The 22,858-nt window shown below is 46.7% G+C and overlaps 1 protein-coding gene across 2 annotated transcripts in view; it reads left to right on the top strand.

The window, feature by feature from the left end:
• The window catches only part of SAFB2 (scaffold attachment factor B2), a 36,036-nt gene that overhangs the window by 149 nt on the left and 13,029 nt on the right, over positions 1-22,858 (top strand). Inside the window, exons 2-13 of one of the 2 annotated variants that reach the window (XM_055371367.1) lie at positions 100-344; positions 1,478-1,565; positions 6,378-6,442; positions 6,529-6,732; positions 9,298-9,360; positions 10,258-10,285; positions 11,192-11,702; positions 12,134-12,183; positions 12,727-12,827; positions 17,913-18,062; positions 18,154-18,266; positions 22,616-22,746. In XM_055371367.1, coding sequence (XP_055227342.1) covers positions 159-344; positions 1,478-1,565; positions 6,378-6,442; positions 6,529-6,732; positions 9,298-9,360; positions 10,258-10,285; positions 11,192-11,702; positions 12,134-12,183; positions 12,727-12,827; positions 17,913-18,062; positions 18,154-18,266; positions 22,616-22,746 — 1,690 coding nt within the window. In that variant the 5' untranslated portion in view covers positions 100-158. Of the gene's footprint in view, positions 1-78; positions 345-1,477; positions 1,566-6,377; positions 6,443-6,528; positions 6,733-9,297; positions 9,361-10,257; positions 10,286-11,191; positions 11,703-12,133; positions 12,184-12,726; positions 12,828-17,912; positions 18,063-18,153; positions 18,267-22,615; positions 22,747-22,858 lie in introns of both variants that reach the window. The other variant, XM_055371366.2, reaches the window with a different exon arrangement.

Below are 22,858 nucleotides of genomic sequence, written 5' to 3'. Positions count from 1 at the left end.
ACGCTGGTGGGGGTGGTGCGCGTGCGCGTGCGCGGCCGCAAAGCGGGGCGGGAGGAAACGAGTGCGTTTTCCTCTTAGGCGGCGCCATTTTGTGTTCAGAGCCGCTATAGCTGCCGGCGGTGTGCGACTGAGTCGGTGGCGAAGACGGGAACGCGACGATGGCGGAGACTCTGCCCGGGTCGGGCGACTCGGGCCCTGGCACGGCTTCTCTCGGCGCGGGCGTTGCGGAGAGTGGGACGAGGCGGCTCAGCGAGCTGCGGGTGATCGATCTGCGGGCGGAGCTGAAGAAGCGGAACCTGGACACGGGCGGCAACAAGAGCGTCCTGATGGAGCGGCTCAAGAAGGTGAGGCGGCGCGGGGCTCGGGGGTGGCGCAGGAGGCCCGGGCACGCCCCCGCCTGCACCTGTCACCGCGGCTCCCGGACCCGGGGCGCCCTGGGTTCGCCCCGCGTCTTGGCCGACCCCGGCTCGAGGTGTCGGGCACCCAGGGGGCCGGCTGTGTGACCTTGGCCCGTCACCGCTCGTCTCTGTGCCTCCCTTCCTATCCTCTTTCCACCTTTTCTCTTCAAGCGCGTTCAGCGTGCGGTCTTCTCCGTTACCAGGGTGGCCCCAGGACCCCTCCTGGGGCTCCCGATCGAGCCTTGGCTCTGTGACCTTGGGCAGGTGCCTTTCTCTCTGTGCCTCACTTTCCTCCTCCGGAGAATGGGTGTCTGGCGGACTCCAGAGCATTTACAGGAAAGGGGGCGGTGCTTGTTCTTGCCCCAGGGCCTTGGCCTTTACGAAGCTGTCCACCCGGGTCCCCCAGATCTTCTCGTGGCCGGCCCCTTGTTGTCATTTTGGGTCTGCCTGAGACATCACCTTCCTGAGCGCCCTTCCTAATGCGCTGCCCCACCTCCTTGCCAGCTCATCCTGCGTTTGTGTCGCACCTCGCTGAAAGCAGGAGCTAAATGCAAAATATTAAGGGGTTGGGAATTGTCTGTTTCCGCAACTGGAACAAACAACTTGAGCATAGGGAGGGAGCTTGTGGGTGCCCAGTCCTGGACCCGGCAGGTGGCAGGCACTGAGGGACCTGTTGAATCTCCCCAGGCTGGCTGCTGTTCCTCCTCACCAGCGGTGGCCAGCCCTTCACCGAGGCCGGGCCAAGTGCAGCCTCTCTGTTCTAATTTGTCTCATCATATAACTTTAAAGTCGAAGGTTGGGCAGTGTCGAGTTGAGTTGCCATTTTGGAACTGGTCCTTGACCCCAATTCTGGAGCTCCTGCTCACAGCCTCCCTCTCCTTTGTCATTTGGACCCAGAGAGACCCAAGTTGTGCGGGGTTCCTCCTCCGCCTTTTGGGCTTGCGGCCCAGATAGCTGACCCGGAGTTGCTCTTTGCAAGGACGGGTTTGCCTTTGTTTCATGGGAGGTTGTTACTTGTAAGGAACAGTGTGTGCCCTGCAGCTCTTAATGATGTTGTAAAACTCATCTCTCCCTAATAGGCGGTTAAAGAAGAGGGGCAAGATCCTGATGAAATTGGCATCGAGTTAGAAGCCACCAGCAAGAAGTCAGCCAAGAGATGTGTTAAAGGTATTGTACATATGCTGCTTGGGGCTTGAGTGTTCAGAGAATTTAGAGAAATGGTGTGTAGTGTGCTCTTCCCGCCTTCTAGGCTGGGAGAATTTCTCTGGTACTCGGTGTCCCCCCACTAAGAGTTAGCTTTGCTCGTCACCACCTAACAGGTAGCTCTGTCAACGGCACAGAGAGGAGGAAAGAGATGTACAGGTGCCAAGTGCAATTAAAGTATACGAAAAACGTTTCAGCTTCTGCCATTGGGATTAAAAGTCAACTAGAGAAAGACAAGCTCTTAAAGCTACTTCTACGGGTCTGAGGAACCAAATGTACCTACTTGGCTTCCTTCCTGGTTCAAAAAATAGGTCTTAACCCAAAGAAAAGGACACCAACCCGAGACCGAATAGAACTCAGCTTTGCTAGGGTCCAAAGTAGATTGTTGGGGTATTTGCACTCAGCCTATTTTTTACTGTTACGGTTTTTGAATGTGAAGGTTTAATTCACAGACCGTTAAATTCATCAGGTTAAGGTGTACAATTCAGTGCTTCCTAGTGTATACACAAGGCTCTGCCACCACCACCACCACCGTCTCCTTCTGGATTTTCATCACCCAAAAAGGAAACCCGGTCCTCATTAGAAGTTAGTCGCCTTACTTTTCTCCCTCCAGCCCCTGGCAACTACTAACCCATGTTCTGTCCGCATAGATTTGCCTATTGTGGACATTTCATGTAGATGGAATTGTACAACATATGGCCATTTGCATCAGCTTTCACGTAGCATAATGCTTAAAGTTCATCTGTGTTGTAACATGTATCGATACTTCATTCCTGTTTATGGCTGATACCAGTTATTTTTGAAAGCATTGAATTCCATAAAACTTTGAAGCTTTGACTATCCCAGTTGGTATTGTTAGGTTTTATGGTGATAAGGATAATATAATTCAGGTTTCCTGTGCAGGGGGCCTGTTTTCTTGGAAAAGTGCTAAATTCAGGCAGTGGAGGATCAGTGCTTAGAAAGTAGAAAGAAATTGTAGCATTTTTAACAATTTCATTTTTTTAATAGCTTTTTCTTCTTAATGTGTTTCATAACACATTAACTGTTTAAAACGTGCATGTAGTTTGAAAGATTAAATCTTTTAGTTAGGTTGCATAAGAGCTTTAAGTTAAAGTTTAATTTTGACACATGGATGTGTTTTTGCTGTTCTTGTGAGTGTCCATATTTCACCTAGAAGGCCCAGCCTGAGCAGATTCAGAATGTGAGAGACTGGTCTACAGCAGGAAATATGGTTTATCTCTTCTGTTTAGGTGTTAACTTATGCATGATGTGAATTTTCTTTTTTTAGTGGTTGGGAAAACTGCTTAACAATAAAGTTTAAAAGTTTTTTATGTAGGTGCTCATTTTAAAACTGTAAAGTTCAAGACTTACTACTGAAAATATCCTTGGCTTTTAGCAGGAATTTAACAGGGATTTTTTTTTTTTTTTTTTGCGATGGAGTTTTGCTGTTGTTGCCCAGGCTGGAGTGCAGTGGTGCAGTCTTGGCTCACTGCAACCTCCGCCTCCCGGGTTCAAGCGATTCTTCTGCCTCAGCCTCCTGAGTAGCTGCGATTACAGGTGCCCGCCGCCACGCCCAGCAACTTTTTTATATTTTTAGTAGAAACGTGGTTTCACCATCCGTGTTGGCCAGGCTGGTCTCGAACTCCTGACCTCAGGTGATCCACCCGCCTGGGCCTCCCAAAGTGCTGGGATTAGAGGCATGAGCCACCGCGCCCGGCCTAGCAGGGATCATTTCTAATGATCTTTCCATCATTAGAAAAACTAAACTTTAGCTGAGTGCTTTGAAGACCTGCCTGAATGTCTAGATTAAAGCGTAGGTGGATTCAAAACTACTTGGAGTTAGTGTTTTGTCAGGAAAGCTTGGATGATAAAGTTCTTCTGTTGCTATAAAAAGGACTTTTGTAGCCTCAGCTCTAGTGAGGGTTAGAAGGGCTTCTGATCCCTTCCCATTCCTTTTTCAGAGAAGTAACCAAGCCCAGAGAGAGCCCAGGTCTTCAGGTGGTGCTCAGCCCCTGCAGGCCTCATCTTCCATCCTGAGCTGGTGATGTTCTCTAGAGGTGTCGGGGCACGTGGCTAATGGATAAAGCACAAGAGCCTTAGGACTTTGTGGTTGCAGTTAGGGCCTGTGATTACATACAACTGTTAGATCAGGAGGAATTCACCAGTTAATTTTCGTTTCAAGCACTATGCAGCAGTGTTCAGTTGAGTCCAAAGTTGGACTCATTCTGGGAACTCACCAGTAACTGCTTCCTTGCAAAAATTGAAGTAGCCAAACTTGTTGAGGGAAAAGCGTCCTCATTATAAATCAGAGTAAGAGTCTTCACCAAGATTAGGAGTCCTAGACAACATTGTAGGTGGGTTTGGAAAAAATAAAACTTGGATTAAAAATTTAAGTTTTAGATGCCATGTGGGATTAAAGTTAGATTTTCTTACATCTGTGTCCCCAACAGCGGCAGCTTTTCGTTGGCCAATGCCAGGTGCCGGGGATTGGGGCGTCGCCTGTCTGCGCCACATTAGCTTTTCGGTGATGCTTTTTGGTCAGCATTTCTCCTATTTCCGGCCTATGTGGGCACTGCAGGCTACTATTTAGGGGCCTAGAAATTGGGTGCAATTACCAAACATTTTTAGACAACGTATTTCAAAAGGATATGCTGTGTTTAGATATAATGCGAAGTGGGACAGCTGAGTTTTAGAGTGCCAGCTTTGGAGCTCAACCAAATTCTCATGTGTCAAATGCAGATAATAAAACCTGCTAGCGTTGTTAGGCGTCTTAAATGATAGACTGGAAAAAGCTCACGTTGCGAGACATGCAATTAAACTGCATTTCTTGAGTGATTATTGATAACAGTGGTGAGTGAGACTCTTAAGGTGTAGACCCTGCAGGTTTTTTATGTTTAATTTTCTTTCTTTTTTTTTTTGAGACGGAGTCTCGCTCTGTTGCCCAGGCTGGAGTACAGTGGTGCAATCTCGGCTCACTGCAAGCTCCGCCTCCCGGCTTCAGGCCATTCTCCTGCCTCAGCCTCCCGAGTAGCTGAGACTACAGGCGCCCGCCACCACGCCCGGCTGTTTTTCTATTTTTAGTAGAGACGGGAAAGTATGTATTTTTTTCTGTTTGATTTTTCTTTATGGGTGTGTATGTTAGAGAGACTCGGTCTTACTCTGTTGCCCAGAGTGGAGGGCAGTGGCATGATCGTGGCAGCCTCAAGCTCTCAGGCTCAGAGCATCCTCCCACCTCATTCTCACCGGTAATTCAGAGTACAGGTACATAACACCATGCCTGGCTAATTTTTGTATTTTTGGTGAAGATGGGGGTCTCACTTTGTTGCCCGAACTTGTCTCTTAATTCCTAGGCTCAAGCGAGCCACCTGCCTTAGCCTCCCAAAATGCTGGGATTACAGGCGTGAACCACTGTGCCTACACTGTGGGCATTTTTTCTGTTTCATTAAATATTCTTTAAAAGCATACATTCTTTAAATATTGTGAGACATTGGATGGTGTCCCACAGGGTTTCTCAGCATTGGCACTGTTGACAATTTGGGCCGAAGAATTCTCTGGGGTTGGGGAGTATCCTGTGCATTGCAGGGTCGTGAGCGGCATCACTAGCTACTGATGCTAATGGCGTTCCCCCAAGTCATGACCACTAACAACGTCTCCAGACATTGCCAGCCATTCCCCCCTGGTTGTGAACCATATCTGAATGAAAATGTGCTGTAATTTTTTCCCTTTTGGGTGTTTAACAGGTATAATAGGACAGATATCTATGTTTTGAACTCCTTGTCAGATATCCTAAGACTCAAATTCCTGGAACAAAGGGTATGCACATTTGTAAGGTTTTTGATACATATAGAGCCTCAAGTTTCTTCTCAAGGTTTCCACTCTTGATCTCCTCCAGCCTCCTTTTGCAATTCCTAGCAGAATTCTATCAAATAGTTATTTTGTGGTCACAAAACCCAGGATGATTCTCGACTTTATGGCAGCCTTTGCCTTTTTGCCTTGGGGAAAAAAAAAAAGTTCTTGAGCTGAAAAATGACAAAGACCTACTTGAAATGGGTGGAATATAGGGAGAGCCAGCACATCACTAACTCAATATGTTATTTTATGTTGCAGTTCTTTGGTTACTAGATGGGTATTGCATTTTTTTGTTGGTTTGTTGAAAATGCCTGTTTTTATCCTTTGCTCATTTTTTTGCAATTTTTTTTCTTAGGTTTGAAGTGTTTTTGAAATATTTGGAAACTTTTAGATATTTTGTGGAAAATCAGACTACTCTGAATCTAACAGGAATCCTAGATTTTCATCTCCCTGTTGATGGCTTACTTAGAACACCAATTGAGGCCGGGCACCATGGCTCACGCCTGTAATCCCAGCACTTTGGGAGACCGAGGCTGGTGGATCACGAGGTCAGGAGTTCAAGACCAGCCTGGCCAATATGGTGAAACCCCATCTGTACTAAAAATACAAAAATAAGCTGGGCATGGTGATGCACGCCGGTAGTCCCAGCTGCTGAGGAGGCTGAGGCAGGAGAATCGCTTGAACCCAGGAGGTGGAGATTGCAGTGAGCCGAGATTGTGCCGCTGCACTCCAGCCTGGGCGACACAGTGAGACTCCATCTCAAAAAAAAAGAAAACAAATTGAGACAAAATTACGTGTGACAGGATAGGGGAGACTTACAGTTTATCTTGTAATGTGTTCTGTTCTAAGATTGAAATCTATTCTGCATAAACTAATTATGAGGTAGAACTTGAGTGTTATCTGATTGAACAATTATTCTGTAATTAGGACTGAAGATGGAGGAGGAAGGCACAGAAGATAATGGCCTGGAAGACGATTCCAGAGACGGGCAGGTAAGTGATGTCAGGGTAGAGATGACAAGCAGCAGCTCCCTGTCCTGGTCCAGGTGGTTGTTAACGATTCTTCTTCCTCTTTACAGGAGGACATGGAAGCAAGTCTGGAGAACCTGCAGAATATGGGCATGATGGACATGAGTGTGCTAGACGAAACTGAAGTGGCGAATAGCAGTGCTCCAGATTTTGGGGAGGATGGCACGGACGGCCTTCTCGATTCCTTTTGTGATAGTAAAGAATACGTGGCTGCACAGCTGAGACAGCTCCCGGCTCAGCCCCCAGAGCATGCTGTAGGTAACTTGGAGACACGGCAGGATGTGCCCATAGCCCCGAGGCACCTGGCGCTCGCGTGCTGCTCGTGTGAGGGAGAACGCAGCTAAACCGCCACGAACACACAGTTCCGCTTCTACACCCTGGTGTTAAACCATGTCCATTTAAACGCTGTGTAGCTCAGGGATTTACTCATAGATAGCTTTTCTGTAGCACTGGGGAGTGTTTTTATAATTCAAAGCATGTGGTGAGTCATAAAATAGAAAGCTCTGACATAAAAGATTTTTCTTTTCTGAGATGAGGTCTCAACTGTTACCCAGGCCGGTCTTGAACTCTTGGGCTGCAGCGATCCTCCTGACTACCTGGGCTTATTGGCACAGGCCACAGTGCCCATTTAGTTTTTTCCTTTTAAAATACAGTTTTAAGAAACAAAGATGGTTTATTTATTTAGAGAGAGGGTCTTGCTCTGTTGTGCAGGCTGGAGTGCAGTGGTGTCATCATAATTCACTGCAGCCTCAGCCTCCCAGGTTCAAGCAATCCTCCTGCATAGCTGAGACTACACAGTGAACCACCACGCCCAGCTAATTTAAAAAAAAAATTTTTTTTTTAGAGGCGGGATCTCACTAGGTTACCCAGGTTGATCTTGAACCCCTGAGCTCAAGCAATCCTCCCCCCTCAGCCTCCCAGAGTGCTGGGATTATAGGTGTGGTCCACCGTGCCCGGCTCAAATATGGTTTCTAATCTCATCATGTAGATACTCCTCTTAATGTTGTGTTTTGTTTGTTTGTTTGTTTTTGAGACAGAGTCTCTCTCTGTCACCCAGGCTGGAGTGCAGTGGCAAGATTATGGCTCACTGCAACCTCCGCCTCCCTGATTCAAGCAATTCTCCTGCCTCAGCCTCCTGAGGAGCTGGGACCACAGGCATGCGCCACCATGCCCAGCTGATTTTTTTATATTTTTAGTAGAGATGGGGTTTCACCATGTTGGCCATGATGGTCTCCATCATGGAGATTACAGGCTTGAGCCACTGCAGCCAGCCGCTTGACTAATTTTTTATATTTTTGGTAGAGATAGGGTTTCATCATGTTGGCTGAGCTGGTCTCGAACTCCTGACCTCAAGTGATCTGCCTGCCTCGGCCTCCCAAAGTGCTGGGATTATAGTGGTGAGTCACCACGCCTAGCCTGTTAATGTTGTTTTAAGCAAGGTTAGGCAGTTACATTAAAAGATGTAAAGTACAGTGGAGACAAGTATCAACCCTGCTCCCCAAAGGGACTGACTGTGAGCATCCTTGTATGTAAAGGAGGAACTTTGCTCTGTTAGGGCTTTCCCAGCTTTTCACTTCTAGTGTTTCGGGGTAGAGCTCTCTGGTGGGGCTGTTCAAATATCACAAGCTGTCACTGTCTTCTAGCTGATCTTCATTGTACTCTGACTGATGTCACGTGCCCAGTAGGTTGTTTTGTTTCCTTAAGGCATTGCAGCTTTCAGCTTGGGGGTGGGGAATGCCTCCATAGGACTGAACCTTAAACCTTATGGTCAAAAGTCATTGCCTCCAAATTTGCCATCCTTTGACCTAGGGCAGCACTGAGCAACTGGTTAGCCGCCTTTCTCAGTCTGGTAATGCTGTGTGCTTATTGTTTTCAGTGTGTGTACTTCTCAGTTAATGGAGGCATCCCAGGTCATGAGTTCAAATCGAGAAAAGGAAAAAAGAAAATATTTGGGAGTGCTGTTTTTGTAGTTCACTTAAAAAGAGCTTCAAATTTGGTAAAACTTGGTGTTAACAGTTTTTCTTTTGTTTGGCATGTAGTAAAGAGAGAAATTGACCAAGTTAGATGTTTGTTTTTAATAAAGTAGGCTAGGAGGGCCAGGCGCGGTGGCTCACACCTGTAATCCCAACACTCCGGGAGGCTGAGGTGGGCGGATCACCTGAGGTCAGGAGTTCAAGACCAGCCTGGACATGGTGAAACCCCGTCTCTACTAAAACATACAAAAAATTAGCCGGGCGTGGTGGTGCGTGCCTGTAATCCTAGCTCCTTGGGAGGCTGAGGCAGGAGAATCACTTGAACCCAGGAGGTGGAGGTTGCAATGAGCCGAGATGGCGCCATTGCACTCCAGCCTGGGCAAAAGGAGTGAAACTCCGTCTCAAATGAATGAGTGAATGAATGAATGAATAAAGTAGGCTAGGAGAAAGTGCCCGGTTAGTGTTACCTTAAGAGTATTGCTACCAGGTGAAATTGGAGGGGTGCATTTTGTCATTTTGAGTTCTGCTTTGGAAATCCTGTGGTTGGAGGGGTATGTGGTAATCACCAGTACTTAGAAACTGCCTGGGAAATTCATTCGTTCATTCACCCAGTACAGACAGGGCATACCCACCTGCAGGCCACTGCCAGAGACGCTGGTGGAGCAGAGTCGTGGAGTGTGTGTTCTGGCGGGGAGGCAGGTGCTGAATTGAATGACCCAACAGTAGACTTGCAGATGGCAAAAGGTGCCGTGAGGGAAATAGACACACAAGTTGCCTAAGCGAGGTGTCAGCCTTGGTTTTCACAGCTCCAGCCTCCACGAAGTCATCTTCCATTTTGTTTTTCAGGTGGATGGGGAAGGATTTAAGAACACTTTGGAAACTTCATCGTTGAACTTCAAAGTAACTCCGGTAAGTTACCATCTGGTTCTGCATCGCTGGAAATGTTAATCGAGTGGTTGATTTTCCATAATGAAAGAGCAGTGTGTATGTGTATGGAAATGACTGGATACTGTGCTGGATGCTGGGGTTAAGAGGTTAGCAGAAGAGAAACAGTCTCAGGGCTGGCCATCTAGCAGGGGCAGTGGGATCAAACCAAATATGTAACCAGAAGGGAGAAAGAAGTGTGATGAGGGAGCAGTTCTGGTGGTTGGACTTCATAAGTGCCTGGAACTCTTCCCAGAGGTCTGACGGATAGGTTGAAGAGGGAAAGAAGAATTTGGAGCAGAAAGTTTGGGTGGTGTCTCTGATGCAAAAGAGAGAGGGGAGCACACAGGGTTGGATAGAAGCCAGAGGTGTTGCAGAGCAGCTGGGCCCGCCTCGCTGAGTCTGGGCCACCAGAAGGATTGGACCTATTGTCCTAAGTGAGACAGATGTCGGAAAAGGTTTTCAGCAGAGTAGAGAGATCATTTTGTTATGACAGGTTTCAGTTACAAATCAGTTTATGTTGGGAGAAGTATTTTTTTCTTAAATCCACTGTGACCTCTTCTCTGACAAAGGGGGTCTTTGCCAGCTGCAGCAGCCACTAGGTCAGCTTGCTCATGGGGTGGGTGGCATGGCAGGGCAGGGCCCAAACTCGGGAGAATGGGACAGACTGTTATCACTAGGGACCTGCTGTTACCAGGGAAACTGTTAAAATGAGCTGGTTTTCATCAGGTTATTGTAGGATGGAATACATTTTTTGGAGACAAGAAAGTTTTGTGGAAACAGGCATTTATTCACAGATGATTGAAAGCCATATTTACTGGTGAAATGTATGTGCCCCGTGTTTAAAGTGACTTGTGGATTTGCTTTTTCTTTTTTAAATAGGACATTGAAGAATCCCTTTTGGAGCCAGGTACTGATAAGAGAAACACGGCAGTTATGGTTTGAAAGTTTTCACACTATTATTTTAAAGCTGTCTATATTTTAAGCTGTGTTATGATCTTGTAAATTGCTCTAATGGTGGACAATCCAGATCATACAAGGATCAGAGATTGGAAACCCATTCGTATCACCAGATCTGTGGAAGAGCCATTCTGGCTTCTTGAGGTCAAATACATTTGGTGCAATGTAGTGATTCTTTTCATGTCTAACCACGTAGAGTGGCATTTAATTCCCCCGTCCCCGTGATTCCTCCATGTGTTTCTACACATGAAACAGATCTTGTGATATTTTGCTGCAGTCATTTTGATTAACGCAGTTAAGGCAGGATAAAGCTGTTGTCAGGGCACTTACCACCTGAGAAGTGACTGGATTCCAGAAGAGGAAACAGAGTTTCTTCGTGAAAATTTTCAACATATTATTCCCCTTCCGGACTGCGTTTATCTCCCACCGTCAGAAGAGATTCTGATTTTCATATTGGATTGTTCTGTTAAAAGAAATTCAAAGAAATTTGGAAGTTGAGCTGTCATTGAATGGTGATTGCATTCGGTTCAGCACCTTGGACATTGGAAAATCAGTCAGAAGACCCAGACTTGAACAAAAACTCGAAGAAGACTATTGAGAAGCAGCCGCGTGGTTGTAGGTGTTTAAATCTGTGGGGGCCTTTTCTCTTCCGTGTAGCGTAGAGGCTTACCTAGAGGCGGTCGCGGCGCAGGTAGTGTAACCAGTGTAACTTTGTGTACCCGCGGGTTTTCCAATCTCTGTGTAGCTAGCAGTTCTCTTCGTGTTAGTGTGGCAGCCGTGCCAGTTCCACATTTGTGATTGCTTTATTTCCCTGGTAATTAAACCTTGTGCCATTCTATTCCTGTTAAATCCGTAGAAAATGAGAAAATACTCGACATTTTGGGGGAAACTTGTAAATCTGAGCCAGTAAAAGAAGAAAGTTCCGAGCTGGAGCAGCCATTTGCACAGGACACAAGTAGCGTGGGGCCAGACAGAAAGCTTGCGGAGGAAGAGGACCTATTTGACAGCGCCCATCCGGAAGAGGGTGATTTAGATTTGGCCAGCGAGTCAACAGCACACGCTCAGTCGAGCAAGGCAGACAGCCTGTTAGCGGTAGTGAAAAGGGAGCCCGCGGAGCAGCCAGGCGATGGCGAGAGGACGGACTGTGAGCCTGTAGGGCTAGAGCCGGCAGTTGAGCAGAGTAGTGCGGCCTCCGAGCTCGCGGAGGCCTCTAGCGAGGAGCTCGCGGAAGCCCCCACGGAAGCCCCAAGCCCAGAAGCCAGAGATAGCAAAGAAGACGGGAGGAAGTTTGATTTTGACGCTTGTAATGAAGTCCCTCCGGCTCCTAAAGAGTCCTCAACCAGTGAGGGCGCTGATCAGAAAATGAGGTTTGTTTTTTCTCAGTTTTAGACCAGACGCTATCTCCTTTTCATTGGTCATGTAATGACACACATAAGCTGTTTTTTTCTGCAATTGGCCAGCCAGACTGACGAAATTGTAGTTTTGCTTCTAAAGAATGTTTCGTTTCTCTTTGTGTGTTTTTAATGGGTGATTCAATTCCTTTTCTTTTTCTCAACCTACCATGGTTGTGTTCTTAAATTGTTAATTGTTATCTTCAGCTAAATCGAATTGACTTTTACAAATCTGACATTGTATTTTTGGCGTCAGATTTTCCAATATAAGCTTGCAGAGGTGTCTGTTAAAATTTTATTTCAGACTAATTTTCTGGTAGGTATTCAGTTTTAGCACGTAATCATATTTTTAGTTTTGTTCTCTTTCGTTTTTTTCCTGTATGAGTAACATTAACTTTTGTCTCTAGCTCTTTTAAGGAAGAAAAAGATATAAAGCCAATCATTAAAGATGAAAAAGGTATGATTTAATTTAACGTGGTAGGGAGCCAGGTATGGTTCCCTTATTTTGGGAGGAGGGGCCTGGAGATATACACACTTTGGATTCAGTAATTTGTTTTGTTATGGGTTACCGGAATCAACCACCTAATGGTTTCTTGAGAGACTAGTTTTAGAAGTTCGCAAGCACCTGCATTTTATGTTTCTCTTGTGGTTGTCATCTATGGGATGGTGAAAAGCACATTACAAGAAAGGAATAATTCTGCTCATTGAAGACTGTTTCAAGGATTTTAGAGACTGCCGTCTTGGATGAGATCTGATCATCAAAAGACATTTCAGTTCATAACTGACATGGGCATGATTATTCCTTGAGTAAGGAAACTCAGTTTTTGCTGTCCAGATTTTCAGCCTTCTGTGTGTTGGCATGTGTGTGTGCGTTAAATTCTTAAGTCAGCAGTTGGGATTGGGCGTCGTTAGGGTTTTTAAAGAGGGCTGCGGTCTTAAGAATGGTTGTGCTTCCTGTTAGGCCTTGGGGTGATGCCTAAGAATCTCCCTCTCGTGCCAGGTCGGGTCAGCAGCAGTTCTGGTCGGAACCTGTGGGTCAGCGGGCTGTCCTCCACAACACGCGCTACGGATCTCAAGAACCTTTTCAGCAAGTATGGGAAGGTATGCCTTCCCTTGCCTCGTACCATCCACTGTGATTCAGAGTTAAAAAGGAAGCTCTGCTGGGCACGGTGGTTCACGTCTATAATCCCAGCAGTTTGGGAGGCTGAGGCAGGAGGATTGCTTGAGCCCAGGAGTTCAAGACCAGCCTGGGCAACATAGCAAGATGTTGTGTTTACTGAAAAATGGAACGACAGCAGCGAAGCTCGCCCAGTCTTGTGCAGTGCACCTTGTTTCCTGACTCACAGTAACTAGGGTGCGGAGCAGGGCAGGTGGTTGGTCATATCACAGCAGTGCTCAGAACAGCTGTATAAACAGCTTCTCTCTCAATGTTCTTGGGGTTCTTTCTAACTGGTCTCAAAGAGACTGGTGATCTTTTGTCCTGTGCAAAACTTAAAGCTTACATGATGAGATTTTTCCCTTAAGAATAATTTGGGAGGCCGAGGCGGGCGTATCACCTAAAGTCAGGAGTTGGAGACCAGCCTGGCCAACATGGCGAAACCCTGTCTCTACTAAAAATACAAAAATTAGCCAGCCGTGGTGTTGTGTGCCTGTAGTCGCAGCTACTCGGGAAGCTGAGGTGGGAGAATCACTTGAACCCAGGAGGCAGAGGTTGCAGTGAGCCAAGATTGTGCCACTGCACTCCAGCCTGGGTAACAGAGCGAGACTATGTCATTAAAAAAAAAAAAAAAAAAGAATGAAGTGAATAATTGACTTTCATATCATTTAGCATTTTAAGTATATAGTCTGATAACTGGAACATGATTGTGGTTCAAAAATAAATCACTAAGGTGCTGCTCATGGGGGTGGGAGAAAAATAGTACAATTCAGCAGCTTTTCAAAGGAAGGTGAGGACAATTTAAAATGATTCCACTGTTTGAAATTAATTAAGAGTCTTCTTTTTTTGTTTGTTTGTTTGTTTGTTTTTTTTTTTTTTTTTGAGACTGCGTCTCGCTCTGTTGCCCAGGCTGAAGTGCAGTGGTGTGATCTTGGCTCACTGCAGCCTCCGCCTCCCTCCCAGGTTCAAGTGATTCTTGTGCCTCAGCTTCTCAAGTAGCTGGGATTACAGGCACCCACCACCATGCCTGGCTAATTTTTGTATTTTCAGTAGAGATGGGGTTTCGCCATGTTGGCCAGACTGGTCTCCAACTCCTGACCTATGTGATCTGCCTGCTTGGCCTCCCAAAGTGCTGGGATTACAGGTGTGAGCCACCGCGCCTAGCCAAGAGTCTTCTGGTAAGCAATTGGCACTGCCCTGGTCTCCTGGGTGCCTCTGGGGAGTGGCTTCCAAGGGACAAGGTTCGGACCATTTAGTGTCTGGAGGGTGCCCTGATTCCAGGCAGAGTGGGCTGTGTCTGACACAGCCTTCTGGCTACAGAAGCCGTTTCTTTGTCTAGGTCTGTGTCACCCGATCAGGTGTTGGTTAATGTTTCATTGCTTAAGAAGCGGACAGGACCCGGAGAAAGCATGCTGTTCAATTTTTTTCTGAACAGTCTGTGTGTTCAGCAAGGGCTTAGGAAATTCTTATAGCCATGAATAACTTGTTTATTCAGTTACTTTGTTGACTTCACTCAGACACTGATGATTAAGCAGAGGTAAACATACATGGTCACTGTCATCACAGATTTTTTAGTCTGGCGGGAAAAAGACCATTTAAGAAATAAACACATATGATGTGTTGTGATGAGCATATTAAGGAATATTAGAGCACGCCGTCAGTGTGTTGGGGAGGCCGTGTTTAGATTCGGGAGGCAGCTTCAGCAGAGCTCGCTGAAGAAGTGACATTCAGCTGAGGCGTGAGTGACAGAGTTGGCCTTACCTGTGGGGCTCAGCTCTGGACAAAAACAGAAGGACGTAGGAAGGCCAGAGGGGCAGGACACCACTCAGCTACTTGACTGAAGTATGCAGAGCCTCCAGGGCGGATGGCACAGCTCAGGGATAGGGACATACAAGCTTAGTGTGGTGCCTGCTCTCATTTGGGTTTTGTCTGTCATCAGAAGAGATGTACTTGTAAGGATGATTGATTTGATGGGAAGGTAGAATGACCCCATCATTGGCTTCAGCTCTGATATGGGAAGTGGCATCTGTGTTTCTCTCAGGAGAGTCTTCTGTCCCTTTGGCCCTGGACAGATTCAGGCAGAGCCTTGACTCCTCCATTTGTGTGGTCAAAACCAAGGACGTCAGAGTCTGATGGGAACCTCAAGCTTGTGAGTTCCACCTTGTCATTTCACAGTTGGGGCCATGAGGTCCAGAGACGGGGAATGCCTTGCTTAGGTTGACGCCCTGAGTCAGAGATAGGGCAGAGAGCAGGACTCCCGTGTCTCGGGGAAATGTTTACTCTGCGCGCCAATGGTGGTGGGCTTGGCGTTAGATCTACTGTCTTGTTCTCTATTTTCTGTTCATGTTTGTTTATTGATCTCTTTTTCCCATTTATCTGCCTTCTTGTGGGTCGAGTCCTTTTTATGACTGATGGCTTATTTGCTCTAACTCTGTGTCATTGTGGTTTACTGTAGGATTACAGTACACATCTTCCCTTACAGTCTGTCTGCAAGGGGTGCTCTGTTGGTTTCAGTGTAGTGCAAGAACTCTGTGGGAATATACTTGCGTTTCCCCTCCTGTCGATCTTTGTGATGTTATTGTCATACAGTTTACTTCTCTTTAAGAAGTCACCCAATATTTTATTGGCTTTGACTTGTTGTGGTTTGGCTTTTTTGCTTTGAACAGTTGTGTTTTTTTGTTGTTTTTGTTTTTGTTTTGTTTTTGAGACTGAGTCTCGCTCTGTCGCCTAGGCTGGAGTGCAGTGGCGCGATCTCGGCTCACTGCAAGCTCTGCCTCCCGGGTTCGTGCCATTCTCCTGCCTCAGCCTCCCAAGTAGCTGGAACTACAGGTGCCCACCACCAGGCCTGGCTAATTTTTTGTATTTTAAGTAGAGATGGGGTTTCACTGTGTTAGTCAGGATGGTCTTGATCTCCTGACCTCGTGATCCTCCCACCTCGGCCTCCCAAAGTGCTGGGATTACAGGCGTGAGCCACCACGCCCAGCCAAACAGTTATATTTTAAAGAGACCCAGAAATGACAGGAAAAAATCATGTTCACTTCACCAGGTGCTCTTCATTGCTTTTTGTTGTGTATCCAAGTTCCCGTCGGAGATCATCTTCCTCCCTCCTGAAGGAATTGAATGTTTCTTGTAGTGCAGGTTTGCTGGTGATACGTTCTTGTTTCTTTTGCATGTCAGAAAAAGTCTTTACTTTGTCTTCATTTTGAAATAAATTTTCACTGGGTATAGAATTCTAGGTTAACTTAATCTTTGTTCCTTCAGTTCCCAATTTGTGTCTTTTCTCTCTCTTTTTCTGTGGCTGCTTTTAAGTTTCTTCTGGTTTTTTTGTTTTGTTTTGTTTTCCCTTAGAGACAGGATCTCACTGTGTCACCCAGGCTGGAGTACAGTGGTGCTCACTGCAGCCTCGAGCTCCCGGGCTCAAGCGATCCTCTCACCTCAGCCTCCTGAGTAGCTGAGACCACAGGCATGTACCACTACACCCAGCTAATTTTTAAAATTTTTGGTAGAGATGTGGTTTCTCTGTGTTGCCCAGGCTGGTTTTGAACACCTGGCCTCAAGTGATCTACCTGCCTTGGCCTCACAAAGTGCTGGGATTACAGGCATGAGCCACTGTGCCCAGCCTGTGCCTGGTAATTTTTTACTGGATGTTGTGAATTGTATTTTTTTGGGTGCTAGTTATACTTGTATCTCTACAAATACCCTTGAGCTTTTTTCTGGTACACAGCTGAGGTACTGGACACACACTAAGGCAGGGCCAAAGTAGCCTTCAGTTTGGGCTGATTTTGTCTCACCACTGGGCAGTGCCCTCTGAGTAGTGGGTCTGATGGCCCGTGAATTACCAGCCTTTCCACCCTGGCTATTGGGAAGAGCAAACCATTTGTGGCCCTGAGTGCCCCTCCAGTGGTTGTTCCCTCTGCTCCTGATTGTTCCCTCTGCTTCTTATGGGTGGTGCTGTCCCAGCCTCTGGTTTCCTTGCACACGTGTGCACTGGGTGGGAGGAACCCTCTGTGGGTCTCTTCAGGTTGCTCTGCGTGGCTCTGTGTGGCTGTGTCCTCTCTGATACTCAGTTCCGTGATTTCTCTCTGTCTTGGTCTCAGAATCTCAGTGCTGTCTTACCCATCCCCCATCGCCTGGGAATCTAGGCAGTGAGCAGGGGCAGTCAGGGAGCTCTCAGGGATTGCTGTCTTGGGCAGCCTGATGTCCAGGATCTGAAAACCGTCGTTGCCTACGTTTCATCACATTTGTTAGTTGTTTCAGGCAGGAAGACAATGCTTAGTTCTCCCATCTCAGCCAGAAGTGGAAGTCCTTTCCCCATGGGGACATTTCTGACAGTCCATGTCTGTGTCAGAGCTCTTCTCAGGCCCAGCTGGAGTGGATGGGTGCATTTCTTAGTAGCCCCACAGCTGTTTGTGGGCACAGTGGAAATAGAGAAAACAATGTGGATGGGTAGGACTTCTGGTTATTAGTTGTGAGTAATGAAGTTTAATGGTTTTATAACCTTGCATGTTTGTGTGTTTTCCTTGTGATGACTTATCTTGTATGAAAAGCAGTTGTATTTAGTGGCTGGGTGCGGTGTCTCATGCCTGTAATCCCAGCACTTTGGGAGGCCGACTTGGGTAGATCACTTGAGGTCAGGAGTTGGAGACCAGCCTGGCCAACATGGAGAAACCCCATCTCTACTAAAAACACAAAAATTAGCCAGGTGTGGTGGCGGGCGCCTGTAATCCCAGCTACTTCGGAGGCTGAGGCGGGAGAATTGCTTGAACCCAGGAGGCGGAGGTCGTGGTGAGCCGAGATCGCGACACTGCACTCCAGCCTGGGTGACAGAGCGAAACTGTCTCAAAAAAAAAAAAAAGCAATTGTATTTGGATAGGTCAGGATTAATTAGAACCAATTCAGTAACTAAAATGGAAAACTACCATATGTGGAGAGGTGACAAATAGTGAAAATGATTCTGATTGCCAGGTAATAACTTTAGCAAGTTGTGTGGTCATTTGTATGAGAGAGTAAGAGTGCGCTTTTTCATGAAGGTTGTCGGGGCCAAAGTGGTAACGAACGCCCGCAGCCCGGGGGCTCGATGCTATGGATTCGTCACCATGTCGACATCTGACGAGGCGACCAAGTGCATCAGCCATCTCCACAGAACTGAGCTGCATGGACGAATGATCTCCGTAGAGAAGGTGAGGCAGTTTTCGTCTATGGTAACTCGCAAATGGAGTTTGCAAGTGAGAAGCTCTGGGCCACACATCATTTCTGTCTATTATATTTTAGGCCAAAAATGAGCCTGCTGGGAAAAAGCTTTCCGACAGAAAAGAGTGCGAAGTGAAGAAGGAAAAATTATCGAGTGTCGACAGACATCATTCTGTGGAGATCAAAATTGAAAAGTAAAGTGAATTTTCACACCTCCTCTTGGAATCCCTGGGAGGAGGGCACGGGTAGCCACCGTGGGCCTTGAAAAACACGCATCTGTCCCCACCTGTACCCACGCAGCCTTGCCAGCTTCCTGCTGGAGTCTCAGCTGATTTTTGTGTTCTGCTGCCACTTTAATATTCAGCTTTTATTTATTTATTTTTTGGAGACAGGGACTCACTCTGTTGCCTAGGCTGGAGTGCAGTGGCACTGCAGCCTCCACCTTCCGGGTTCAAGTGATTCTCCTACTTCAGCCTCCCAAGTAACTGGGACTACTGCAGGCGTACAGCACCCAGCCAGGCTACTTTTTGTAGACACGCGGTTTCGCCGTATTACCAAGGCTGGTCTCAAACTCCTGAGTTCACATGATTTGCCCGCCTTGGCCTCTCAAAGTGCTAGGATTACAGGTGTGAGCCACCACGCCCTGCCAGTCTCCAGCTTTCTGTGTAAAGCTATTTAACGAAGTAGCCCATGTCTTTAAAAAGTGGATACAGTTGATCCTCAGCATGTATTTGTTTCCTGATAACTGATTAGCCTTTTGAAAAAACAGTATACACAAAATGTCGTTTTCGTATTCTGGTCCCTTGTACAGCCTCTCAGACCTTGGAATCATTGCCTCATCCACGTTGATTTTCATGCAGTTCTCACTTATTAATCACAGCAACTGTCATAAACCCAGTTTTTCAAAGATAAAGCATCATCCAAAGGAATTTAGCCTGGGCTAGTGTTGCAGTGAATGACCTTGAGTGAGTAGTTGGTGCTGTGTCTGACAGATGGCAAAAGCATTGCTGTGTTTACCTCAAAATTAAAAATATTCCAAGGCACCCTGTGAGTTCACAGTGGCACCCTGTGAGTTCTCACAGTGGCACCCTGTGAGTTCTCACGGTGGCACCCTGTGAGTTCACGGTGGCACCCTGTGAGTTCACGGTGGCACCCTGGGGTACCTTGGCGTAGTAGTTGGGAACCATGGGTCTGAGGTTCTATTTTTATAAAGGGGTGATTTATATCTTTAATCAAAATGGAGGTAGGGACAGATCTTTCAAGGGAGGTGTGGGTTGTTTATATTTTTAACACAATTATAGGCTTCTCTTTTGAGAAGGTAGATTTCCGTGTTGTATCTGATCATGGCAGTGTCTCAGAAGGCTGAGTGTCTGCCTTAAGTTTACGTTGTCAATGCAGTTTAGAGGGTAAACATGTCTGTGGACATAGTTGAACTGGGTTTTTGAAGATGTAATTACCAATTTACATCATGGCCAAATTGGAATTATTATTTTTAATTGGAATTATTATTTTTAAAAAACATTTTACTTTTTGAGACGGGTCACCCAGGCTGGAGTGCATTGATGCAGTCATGGCTCATTACAGCCTCGACTTCCCAAGCCCAAGTGAACCTCCCACCTCAGCCTCCCTAGTAGCTGGGGCTACAGGTGTGGGCCACCACTCCCAGGTAATTTTTAAATTTTTGATAGAGACAGGGTCTTGCTCTTTTGCTCAGGTTGGTTTCCACCCTGGCCTCAAGCAATTTTCCCACCTTGGCCCCGCAAAAGACTGGGATTATAGGTGTGAGCCACTGCACCTGGCCCCAGATTGAAATCAGTAGGCCCCTGAGTAATGGGTGTCAGATGAGCCTTCATGAACTTGGAGGAAGGGGGTGGGGGGGGGGGGGTGAGCCCCCTAATTTAATCAGCAACTTCAAAAAGACACATCCCATCAGCATTGCTAAGAAAAAAATGTCTGTATTGGTGGAAGATGGGGAACTGTTGTTGCAGGTTTGCGATGTTCTTGGTATCTTGCGTGTTTCATTAATTGTTTTTCTGTATTTGTGGGAAAGGTGGTAATAATTAGCTAACAGTATGGCGTGGTCCTGTGGCCAGCACTGGGAATGCAGCAGTTTCCTTGGTCCTTGTAGTAGCCCTGTGAGGCACTTGCTTTATGTAGGAGAGGATACAGGCCTAGAGAGGGGAGCGCGCCCTGCCTGAGTTTGCTGGGAAACGGCAAGGCTGGGATTCAACCTATGAAGTTTGCTCAGAGCCCCATGGCTCTTAACTGGGTGATGGACTTAAGATTCTTTTTTTTTTTTTTTTTGAGACAGAGTCTCGCTCTGTCGCCCAGGCTGGAGTGCAGTGGCGCAATCTCGGCTCACTGCAAGCTCCGCCTCCCGGGTTCACGCCATTCTCCTGCCTCAGCCTCCCGAGTAGCTGGGACTATAGGTGCCTACCACCACGCCCAGCTAAATTTTTTTGTATTTTTTAGTTGAGACGGGGTTTCACTGTGTTAGCCAGGATGGTCTTGATCTCCTGACCTCGTGATCCACCCACCTCGGCCTCCCAAAGTGCTGGGATTACAGGTGTGAGCCATCGCGCCCGGCGAACTTAAGATCTTTAAGACCAAACTGCATGCAGGTTGTTTGCCTAGGAGGTTGAGCATTTAAAAATTTGTTTTGACCTTATTTTTTTCTTCAAATTAACACCTTCATTAGCCTTCCCTTCTATTTGAAGGATTTCTAGATCAGTGGTTGGCCTTGTGAAATAGAGAAGCTTTCCAAAGAGGGGAAGAAGAGGGGCTAGCCTTTGCCATCTTGGATGAGTGGTGGTTTTTATACAGTTGTTATACAGAAAGCACATGTAAATGTCAGGTGTAATCCCAACACCTAGGGATGATGCTTTTTGTTGGATATCCTTCCAGTCTTTTTTCCAGCATATATATTTATCTACTGGAAGGAAAGCAGATGAATAAACACAGAATTTTGTGCAGCAGGTGAAAGGAGTCAGACCCTTTTTATTCCCCCTAAGTTCTGTCTCAGGCTCTAAAGGTCCTTCTTATTTATTTATTTATGTATTTATTTATTTATTTATTTATTTATTTTGAGACGGAGTCTCTGTCTGTCGCCAGGCTGGAGTGCAGTGGTGCGATCTCGGCTGACTGCAACCTCCACCTCCTGGGTTCAAGCAATTCTCCTGCCTTAGCCTCCCGAGTGGCTGGGATTACAGGCATGCGCCACCACGCCTGGCTAAATTTTTTTGTATTTTTAGTAGAGACGGAGTTTCACAATGTTGGCCAGGGTGGTCTCGAACTCCTGACCTTGTGATCCGCCTACCTTGGTCTCCCAAAGTGCTGGGATTACAGGCATGAACCACCGCAACCAGCCTAAAAACCCTTCTTTAAAGCATACCATGAGGTGACAAAAGTAAGCTGTAGAGCAGTGTATGAAGTATGGCCTCGTTCATGTCACTGCTAAGACATTCTTATAAAATGTCACTGTAGATTACTGCGGTCAGGCAGACCCAGTGATTGACACTAAGGCCACCCTGGTGGTTGTCGCAGGGATGAGGGAGAGGAGATGAGATGATTTACAATAGTCAGTTCTGGGATGTACCATTAATTACTATGGTGTGTATTTAAAATTTTTCTCAAAATGGTATATATATATTTTTTTTAAAGACAACTCCATGGTGTGGAGGTTGAGAAGGGCAGAGGAGACGGGGCAATCAGAGAGGTTTCCGTGGCGTGGCTGGAGCTCTGCCGGGAACCCTGCCTGGGTCGGTTGGAGGAGAGGCCAACAGGTGCTTGCTGGAGGGCCTTGCAGGGGCCTGACTTTCCTGCCTGGACCCTGGCATGTCGTTGGTGTTGAGTCGGTGTGCAGTTTAATTGCCTGAGACAAATGGCATTAGGGAACGCAGCAGCTGAGTTTGAGTGGCGAAGATGATTTATTTCACTGCTTAGAAGAAAGTTGCCTTTGGTTGAAATGGCACTTAACACCTTCCCGTATTCACTGGCACATAACACATTATTTTAACTCCCTAAAAGTATGCAGCAGTTACCGGTCGAGGGGTGTTGGCCTCAAGGGTAAATGGCCTGCCGCTCTGTGCAATGGGGGCTTGGTGTCCTGCCACTGTGCCTCCATCCTGTTGAGGCTGTATTGGGAAGAAATGCTTTTCCCTATAAAGCTTATAAACAATGTTCCACACATACATGATGAAACATTAAACTTTTTAGAAGTGTTCTTATGTAGTTGGCGTGTTTCTCATGTCCACCTGCACACCACTTTTGCGTGCTAGCCTGTCTGACATTTTGGAAACGCATCCCCAGGAATTTCATTGTGCATATCCCTCAATTCAGCACATACTAGAAGTGGGAATACAGCCTGTATCTAAAGAGGAGTATTGTTATTACTATGGGTTTCAAATAATTTTTGCCACCTAATTGCCGCCGGGGTGATTTGTTTTGTGTGGACGTCTGAGTATGTGTGAGTCGAGGCTCTGGGTGAGCCGTTCCTGTTACAGAGTCTTGTGAACTCAAATTCGATAACCATGTCTTTAAATAGAACTGTAATTAAGAAGGAAGAGAAGATTGAGAAGAAGGAGGAAAAAAAGCCTGAAGACATTAAGAAGGAAGAAAAAGACCAGGATGAGCTGAAACCCGGACCTACAAATCGGTCTAGAGTCACCAAATCAGGTGAGGAGAGCCTTTTAAGAGCTGTGGAAGGGGAAGGCCTGGCACGGGTGGGGAGTGGGGGTTCCGAGGGAAGGTGAGGACAGCAAGCTCTGGTGACATGGCTGTTTCGCTG

This window comes from Gorilla gorilla, chromosome 20, assembly GCF_029281585.2.
Source record: "Gorilla gorilla gorilla isolate KB3781 chromosome 20, NHGRI_mGorGor1-v2.1_pri, whole genome shotgun sequence".
In the NCBI taxonomy this organism is placed as follows: domain Eukaryota; kingdom Metazoa; phylum Chordata; class Mammalia; order Primates; family Hominidae; genus Gorilla; species Gorilla gorilla.
Note: the sequence above shows the minus strand (reverse complement) of the source record. Positions and strands in the feature narration are given on the sequence as shown.